Raw genomic sequence first — 9,124 nt, forward strand, 5'->3', positions numbered from 1 at the left:
GCTTTATATTTTATTTTTTTGTAAGTAATTTACCACCATACCCGAGGAGAAACAGCCCAGTCAGACAAGCAGTCGCTAGCACATCTAAATCTAAGTGCGGGTCCTGGGACCCTTTCCAGGTTTCATTTACGGATTATCCGCGAGCTGCAGTTGACTGCTCTGTGGGTTTCCACAGTCTACATGCTGGAAGAGGGATGGAGAGAGACGCACCACAGTGATCATTCATTCCCTCCCTGATGCAGACGTCTTTCCCCGCCACTGACACCTCTCTCCGGCCCTTACAGGACCACATACAGCCGGCCTCCGGCGTGGAAAGAAACCGGGTAGTGTGGGTCTCAGAGAAACCAGTAGGAAGGAAGCTTTGCCCAGGTCAGGCTGCAATTAGGTAGCTGCGTGGTGGCTGAGCTTCCCACCTGTTGCTGTCCCCTCTGGGCCGCGACTTCCTCCTCCTTGGCCCAGAGCTGGACTCTCAGACCAGGCTAGGCTGCTGGAGGAGGTGGAGGAAGCCACCGCAGGTTCCCGAGGCTGGCAGAGCCGGGGGCCGCGGGTGTAAAGATCCTCCTCCTCCTCCTCCTCCTGGTGGCGGTTCCCGAGGCTGGCAGCGCAGCCAGGTGCGCTCCGATTGGCCAGCAGTGGGAAGGGGGCGGAGCCTGCAAGGCCGCTTATCACAAGGACCGCCTCAAAAGCTTCCAGGCTATCGCAGAGCGCACTGGAGCCCTGGCCAGCGCGCAGCCTTCCCGGCGCCGGCAAGCAGGGTCTTGGGAATTCTCACTTGCTTCGGCTCACTCTCTTTCACAAAAACCACTGGATCTTACATGCTTCTGTAACCCCCACTTCCACTCCATGTCCCCATGATCCTGTGCCAGCAACAGGTAAGGGCTTCTGTGTTTTATTTTCCTGTTCGCCTCTCGGTTGTCTGTGTGTGTCCAGGGCAATGAACTTGCGCCACCGTCCCCTACGCTACAGCTCCCGCTGCTCCGGAGGTACCCAGTTGTCAGACTTGCTGGTAATGCTTTCCTCCCGGCAAGCTCTAGAGTCCCGGCTCATTGCCTATATAGTTTGTGTGCGCACCAGAACATCCTCAGAGCTAAAAATACTGAGACACGCTTGGAAGAGTTGAGCAATAGAAACAGATTTCTCTGCAGCATCTGTTTGTGCTCATAACTTCCAATGCACCAGCTGTAGCTAGATATTAGGTTTAGAGTCGAGCGTGAGCCTGGCGTGGATTCTTCCTCTTGTTGCGGGTGAGAGGAAGGAAGAGAAGGTGACTGGGGATGGGTCTGACCAAAAGACTCAGCACTTAAATCTAGATCCTTGGTGTTTGGGGAGGGGGTGTCCTTGCTACAAACACAGCACCAAATTCCAGAGTGAGCATCTCAAAGTTCCTTTGCTGGGGGGAAAAAAAAGCAGCCGGAGTTGGATTTTAGCCTCAAGACTGCAAAACTTTCCCATCCTATGTCAGTCTCCCCTAAGTACTTCTTACTAATGATGGTGTGAATCCCTCATTTGAAGACAATGCGGTTTTAGGGAAGCAATGATCAGAGGTACTTGATTCGGGGGTGGGGGTGGGAGGTGGGGGTGGGGGAAAGCTGCATCATAACATATACTCCTATAACAGTTGAGGGAAAAACCAAGATAGGAAATGGGTAGTCGCATGTCTGTCTGGTTCAGTCAGTCAGTGGGGACTTGGATGAGGCTCTCTGTTCCAAAGATTTTCACAAACTCTGAAGATACCTGTCATGAGATAAAGGCGTTGCTTGAAAACCTGTTTTGGTTAAGCATAGGAAAGAATTAATATTTCCTTCTATCCTTTGTTGTCTCTTCCTATTAATAATTAATAAACAGTCATATTTCCTTGTGCAAACCAGCTCTGTTTGTGCACCGTGAGCTGCCACTACACTTGTCTCCCTGGCCTTGCTCACATCCAAGGGTTTTATTTTTATTTTAATCACACACACACACACACACACACACACACACACACACACACACTTCCCGATGACGGGGAGAGAGATAGGTTACTTCAAGTATGGTTGGAATGGTGACAGTCCAGGGGCAAGGTCATCACAATTTGTTTTGTGTTTCTTGTTCCATACTGTGGTATTCCTTTCTTCTCTTTTTTTTTTTTATTTTATTGGTATCTGTAAAGGATCTTGTTTTGCACCTTTGTGAAATTACTTAAACAAACGAAGCAGTCAGCACCTTCCACACCATCCTTATCGAAACCCTCTGGTTTGCTGTTCCGCTTTGAATTCCGAGTAGTTTAGAAGCTTGCCCCTGCCCCCCTCCCATCCTAACCTGAAGGGTTGTACGGTTTCAAAACATTTAAAGTGATGTAAATTCTTATTTACTTAACACAAGTTGCCCTTGGCATGTACACGTGCCTTAAGCTGCCACAAACGTTGTTGTGTATCAGTGTTAGAGACAGCACTCATACAGATATAAACGGGTGTCTCACCCCCCCCCTCCCCACACTTGTCATTTCCCCTCTGTTCTGTTTACTGAGCTTCATAGATGTTGCTCTGCAGCAATAGGACTCTCATAGCAACTTGTGCTCAGAACACTCTGGGGCTGGTCTACATGGCGTCAGCTGGGGAATAGCTGCTCCAAGCACTCATTAGCAGACTTCTCTCTCCCAGCACCTTTCCTTCTGCTATTTCCTGTCTTCAGTTAGAAACTTACTATCTCACTGAGATACAATAACCCTCTTGTGGTGGGACATCATGATTATCATTTATTTTTCCCAAGTACCTGGGTTTTATATGCTCTATTGGAGGATATATATATATATATATATATATATATATATATATATATATATATATATATATATATATATATATATATATTCTTCCATTTCTCCTTCCATATAGGTCCTTCTCTCCCCTCTTTCCCCTCTCTCCCCCTCTCTCTTTTAATATCTACCTAAGGTTGAGGCGCTGAACTATTTTTTTCCATTGCTTATGCTTTATTTTGGATCTGCCTATAAATAGTCTTAACATGAACAGCAGCACATGTAGCCTCTCAATTTCCCATAAATACTTTCAACCTCATTGGTTGTGGCTTGGGTGAAATGATTCCTCATGTCCATGGAGTATAGATCTAGATCCTTAAATGTTTGGGCTTTAAGGGAGTTTCTATGCTATTTACCAAATCCAGGATTGGTTCTCTAGACAGCTTTCAGGGAGGCAAGAGTATCTTAATATATTACGAATTAGCTGTTTCTCAGAACAAATTTTTAATAATAATATTGTGTGGAAGCCTTTTTTATGAATGTTTCCCGAGATGTTTTGGTGATTCCCACTGAGGGAGGAGAGGGCAAGAGACTGTTCAGCTTGTTTAAAATCACTGTGGGTCTGTCAACAGCAAAGACAAGTGAACTATAAAGACAGTTAACATGCTAGAGTGTAGCAGGTTCTAGACTTTTGCAATTTCAAGCAGCTCCATGAAAGTCCAATGACACATGACATGTGCGTGCACAAAGGCACGCATTACTCTGGGGCATATGTGTTGGATGTAGTGAAATTTCCCATTTTGGGGAAAGAAAAAAATTATTTTTTTTCCCTTTCCAGGAAGCACTGGTGGGACCTGAAAATGATGTTCTAGCATGTGGAACACATTCTGTCATTAGCAATGAAAAGGAGACAGCAACAGCCCCCTCAGTGCATGCTATTCGAAAGGTTCCAAGTGGGAAAATCTATTCATGGGAAATAGTTATTGTGTGATTTGTGGAATTCAAACAGATGTCCTAGGCTTGCGATTTTTGGAAAATCATAATTGGGCCTGCAGAGGTCTTATGGTTGTAAGGTTCTTATCTGGACAGGGGTAGGAATCAGTGTAAAGAAATTTGAAAGAGTCAGTGTATGGTCCCTAATGTTAATGCAGTGAAAGACATCCTGTGAAGGGTGCGAAGGGAATTTATTGGTGTTAGCTTATAGTAAAATAATTGAAAGCTCGGATGCATTCTTTGAAGGGACTCCTTTGTCCCATTCCCATGTTTTAAAGAAAAGCTCACCTTTATTTGCTGCTGTGTCTGTGCTCACGAAATATTTGGCAGCATTATGTAAGCCAGATCATCCAAAAACGATGTTGAAATCTTTTTTTCCAAGACCATACTCTAGCCCTCTGAGGGCTATGATTCTTTCCTTCTTTGTCCAATGCACTGTTCATGGAGAAGCAGGCAAAGCAGGTAGAAGGTTAGGAAAGTGCTACATCTTCTTTTTATAAAGCAATTCAGAGGCATTTTCAAATCAAGCATCATTTAGGTGTCAAAAGCTGCCAAAATGTAACACACATTGAGATTTTCACAGATGACTAATCTCAGGAAAAATAAGGTGGGGTACCTCTTGATTATGACTTGAATGTGGTGGGAGAAAACAGAAGATTCTTATGCAGCATTTCTAAAGACAATGCACATTGCCCCTTGCTGATGGACTGAATAAGGACACATGGACCATTTTCTATGTCTGCAGCTGGCTTCGATAAAAGTGGTTCTGTTGCCTGATCAATATTTATGTGTTTTGGTGGTGGTGGTGGGGAAATCAAAACTCGAATTCTCTTATCAAGGTCTCAATCAATTCCTGATCATTTTTATTCTCCCACGTAAAAAGAGGACATGGATTTGGTGGTTGGGAAAGTTGGGAACCATTCTCAGTTTCTACTGCTGGACTTTGTTAATGTGCATTACATAATGAAAACACCTTAGACAATTTCATAGGCATTCTTTCCTCCTTTACTTCTTCCTTCTTCTCCCCCGAACCCCTGTCTCTCTGTCTCTTTCTTCTCTCTCATTAGAGAGGACATTTAGTGATTTTTTTTTTTTTTTTTTTTTTTTTTTTGAGTCAAGAAGGAAAGTCAGAGCAAGTAGCTTAATTTTACCCGGGGGCAGAATGAAGCAGTGGGAGGAAGTTGGAAGCTTCTATTTGTTCATGTTAAGTAAAGGTGAGTGCCTTCTCCATAGGAACCTCCAGCAAACAAGAGCGCCAGAAGTGAAAGTAAGCTGACTGGCGTTTATGAGCTCCTCTGATTACAAAGTTGTCTCTGTTTGAGAGCATATAACCTTGGACCCACATGAAATGAGCCCCTGCCTTATCTCAATCCGCTAAAGACCTGAGCCTTTGGTACAGAGGTGCTTGCTTCCTACCCTGTCATTACACATGGCAATCCCATCTCTGGAGAATTTTCGGGACTCATATTGCTAGGCAACAGAATGGCTCTCTATCCCCCAGAGCAAATCTGTGCCTTCAAGTCAGAAACCCTTGCATTCTGGGAGACAGTGTCAGGCATTTTTCTGCAGAGTGCCTGCTTCAAGTGTGATGGAGCAGGGCCCAAACAGTATCCAGAAACAGCAAAGAACTTTCTGTCCAACATTATTATCAGGACAAAACTGTTGTGTGCGTGAACATCAACCTTGTCAATAAGAGCTGAGACATTCTCCCTTAATAAGCACATAGGTGGATTAATATCCAGGCTGTTCATATATCATGTTCTCTAGACACAACCTACTGTAAAGTGCGGGTACAGACCTTAGAATCAGAATGACTCTTCTATTACTGGAAGACAATAAGAACGGATAGATAGCTGATGGGTAGATATGAGTTCTAGATTATTCTAGATTGCTGACAAACAGTAGAAGAAAAGGGAACTGAAATTTTGGTGGAATGACCAGCTGAGCTGCCTCATCTATGCCCAGTGGCTATGTTTTTTTTTTTTTTTTTTTAATTAAAAGTTTAAAAGAGCATTTATAAGAAGAAAAAGAACTTCACACAATTCAACCCAAAGTATGCTTGTGTGCGTTTTCTGTTTGTTAAGACAGGGATATTGTCTTAGACAGTAGGACTCCTTTAAGTATGGCTGTTTTGTAATGAATGTTCTCTTTTCTTGTAGGACAAGTTCTCTGGATGTCAGCTGAGTTACTAAGGTAACTCTCCTGATCAAAAGAACCCCAAAGGTTCTTGGAAGCATCCATCTCTTCTCATTTAAAAAAAAAAATTTTTTTTTTTTTGGTGTGTCTTCACGGAACATTCAAAACTGTTTCTTCAACGGGTTTTGCAAAAACTCAGACTGTTTTCTAAAGCAGAAACACTGGCGTCCACAGCGGAAGCAATGGGCAGCGTGCGTACAAACCGTTACAGCATCGTCTCTTCAGAGGAAGACGGCATGAAACTGGCCACCATGGCCGTCGCCAATGGCTTCGGGAACGGCAAGAGCAAAGTCCACACCCGACAACAGTGCAGGAGCCGCTTTGTGAAGAAAGACGGGCATTGCAATGTTCAGTTCATCAACGTGGGTGAGAAAGGACAGAGGTACCTGGCAGACATCTTTACTACCTGCGTTGACATCCGCTGGCGGTGGATGCTGGTTATCTTCTGCCTTGCATTTGTGCTCTCCTGGCTGTTCTTTGGCTGTGTGTTTTGGTTGATAGCTCTGCTCCATGGAGATCTGGATGCTTCTAAAGAGAGCAAAGCCTGTGTGTCTGAGGTCAACAGCTTCACCGCTGCCTTCCTCTTCTCCATCGAGACCCAGACAACCATCGGCTATGGTTTCCGGTGTGTTACAGATGAGTGCCCTATTGCTGTTTTCATGGTGGTATTCCAGTCAATCGTAGGTTGTATCATCGACGCCTTCATCATTGGCGCAGTCATGGCAAAGATGGCAAAGCCAAAGAAGAGAAACGAGACTCTTGTCTTCAGTCACAATGCGGTGATTGCCATGAGGGACGGTAAACTCTGCTTGATGTGGAGAGTAGGAAACCTTCGAAAGAGCCACCTTGTGGAAGCTCATGTCCGGGCACAGCTTCTGAAATCTAGGATCACTTCAGAAGGGGAGTATATCCCCTTGGACCAGATAGACATCAACGTTGGTTTCGATAGTGGAATTGACCGTATATTTCTAGTGTCTCCCATCACGATTGTCCACGAAATAGATGAAGACAGTCCTTTATATGACTTGAGTAAGCAGGACATTGACAATGCAGACTTTGAAATCGTTGTCATACTGGAAGGCATGGTGGAGGCCACCGCCATGACAACGCAATGCCGGAGTTCGTATCTGGCCAATGAGATTCTCTGGGGTCACCGCTACGAGCCAGTGCTGTTTGAAGAGAAACACTACTATAAAGTAGACTACTCCAGATTCCATAAGACTTACGAAGTACCTAACACTCCCCTCTGTAGTGCCAGAGACTTAGCAGAGAAGAAATACATCCTCTCAAATGCAAATTCATTTTGCTATGAAAATGAAGTTGCCCTAACAAGCAAAGAGGAAGAGGACAGTGAGAACGGAATCCCAGAGAGCACAAGTACAGACTCACCTCCTGGCATAGATCTCCACAACCAGGCAAGCGTACCTCTAGAGCCCAGGCCCCTGAGGCGAGAATCGGAGATATGACTGGCAGATTCCGTCTTTGGAATATTTACTTCACTACACAGTCTGATGTTGGTCAGAGATCCGAGACAGTTATACAGACCATGGTACTGGTCGAGAGGTGGGGGATGGTGAGCAGCCACAAGAGACTAAGGCTAGCGCAAAAGGTTTCAAGAAAAGACTATGAGCTGATGACTGATGTAAAAGGCTTTGCAGGCCTCCAAGAGACCCAATGGCACATATCTGTTGTAGAATAAGTTATGGGGTTTTTAATGTATTGTTTTGTGTTTTTACAAAACTTGAATATGCAGGCAAGCCTCAGTTTGGGTACATGACTTACCTGGAATGCTTCTCTTTAGGGGAACAAGGATGATTTTAATGGCATAACTTAGGCAAGACTCTGCCTTAATTTTTTGAAAAGCTGCTAACTACATGAACACAAACCGTTCTTTTGTTGCAATGTAGTTTATCTTTTGCATAACGTTAAAACGTCAGTGTTGAGCATTATCGAAAGTGCACTGTGTGCTTCAAAGCGTCAAGTATTTTGGCTATTAACTGCCAAAACGAGAGCCTGATTTTCTGAGGCCAGTAATTTCTCTGCTAAAATTGATTTCTCTCTCTCTCTCTCTCTCTCTCTCTCTCTCTCTCTCTCTCTCTCCTTACATAATAGCATTATGTAACACTAGCCGAATGGTAGCCTCTGGGTTTTATACTTTTCTTTCACGATGCTAATAGGTTAGCTCAAATTTTCACTGAGACTACCTTCAATAAATACCAAAGATAATGCACATTTTTTTTTTTTTTTTTTTTTTGCACGTGGCGGTTATATTTTTAAAAAGAAACAAAGCCCCGTGAGTTGTCTTGGAAATCCAGAGACACTGTCTTTGAACTTCAGCAAGAAGTTTGCACTGTAGTTTGAGAACACCAACATCTTATCAATGTGGTGTGTTTTCAAGTCTGTTCTTTCATGCATCTTTCTTAGATGGAGGGGAAGAGGGGAAGCATGGGTCACAGTCACATATGCACTGTACCAATCTTTCTTTCCCTGACAGGTAGTGCTGGTCAGATTAATGTATTCAAAGGGGTTGGGGAGAGTTGCAAGGACTTTTCTGGGCTTTTTGCTCTTTGCACATTCCAAAGTTTATTCTGTAAGATCGCACCTAGCAGGGAAGATGAACAGATTTCAAAATTTGCAGCGGAGTCACAAAACAAGATGTCTGGCCTCTAGGCTTGTGCTTTTGCAGTCTCTTGGGGGAGGGGGGAGACAGAGACAGACAGACAGAGAGAGAGAGAGAGAGAGAGAGAGAGAGAGAGAGAGAGAGAGAGAGAGAGAGAGAGAACATGAGCCACTTCAATGCAACTATCCACTATACGGGGGAAGAGAGAAGTTGCCTTTTTCATGACAGAGGATAAAAGGGACTATTTCAGTATTTTAGGTCTTAGTGAGCCATATAAAACAACATGATCACATGCTAATGAGTTAAGAGTCTAAAGGGTGATTTCTCCCTGCAAATGCTCATGATTAATGTGAACTGGTCATTGTCTCTTGGAAAGTCTCAGCAGGTTGCCCAAGGACACGCTATTTTCTAGAAGCCTCTTCTACCTATTCACCTGCCTTTATAAAAGCATCTCTCCCTTTCCCCACTCTAGCTCAATAAAGCAATCCTCCCTCCCTTCCTTTCTCTTAGCTTTAATGTCCTCTACTTGTAGACCCTTTTTAGCTGGAGTCTCAAAAATCAACTCTCTAATGGTATTACAC

General features: G+C 44.0%; 1 protein-coding gene across 1 annotated transcript; it reads left to right on the forward strand.

Annotated features, from left to right (window-relative positions):
• Positions 1 to 467: 467 nt before the first annotated feature.
• Positions 468 to 8,711, forward strand: KCNJ2 (potassium inwardly rectifying channel subfamily J member 2). Its single transcript, XM_080923964.1, has 2 exons — positions 468 to 872; positions 5,887 to 8,711. The coding sequence occupies exon 2, from the start codon at positions 6,106 to 6,108 to the stop codon at positions 7,387 to 7,389; it is 1,284 nt and encodes a 427-aa protein (XP_080780090.1). The 5' UTR covers positions 468 to 872; positions 5,887 to 6,105; the 3' UTR covers positions 7,390 to 8,711.
• The last annotated feature ends 413 nt before the right edge of the window (positions 8,712 to 9,124 follow it).

The sequence above is a fragment of the Micromys minutus genome, assembly GCF_963924665.1.
Source record: "Micromys minutus genome assembly, chromosome: 10".
Classification (NCBI taxonomy): Eukaryota; Metazoa; Chordata; class Mammalia; order Rodentia; family Muridae; genus Micromys; species Micromys minutus.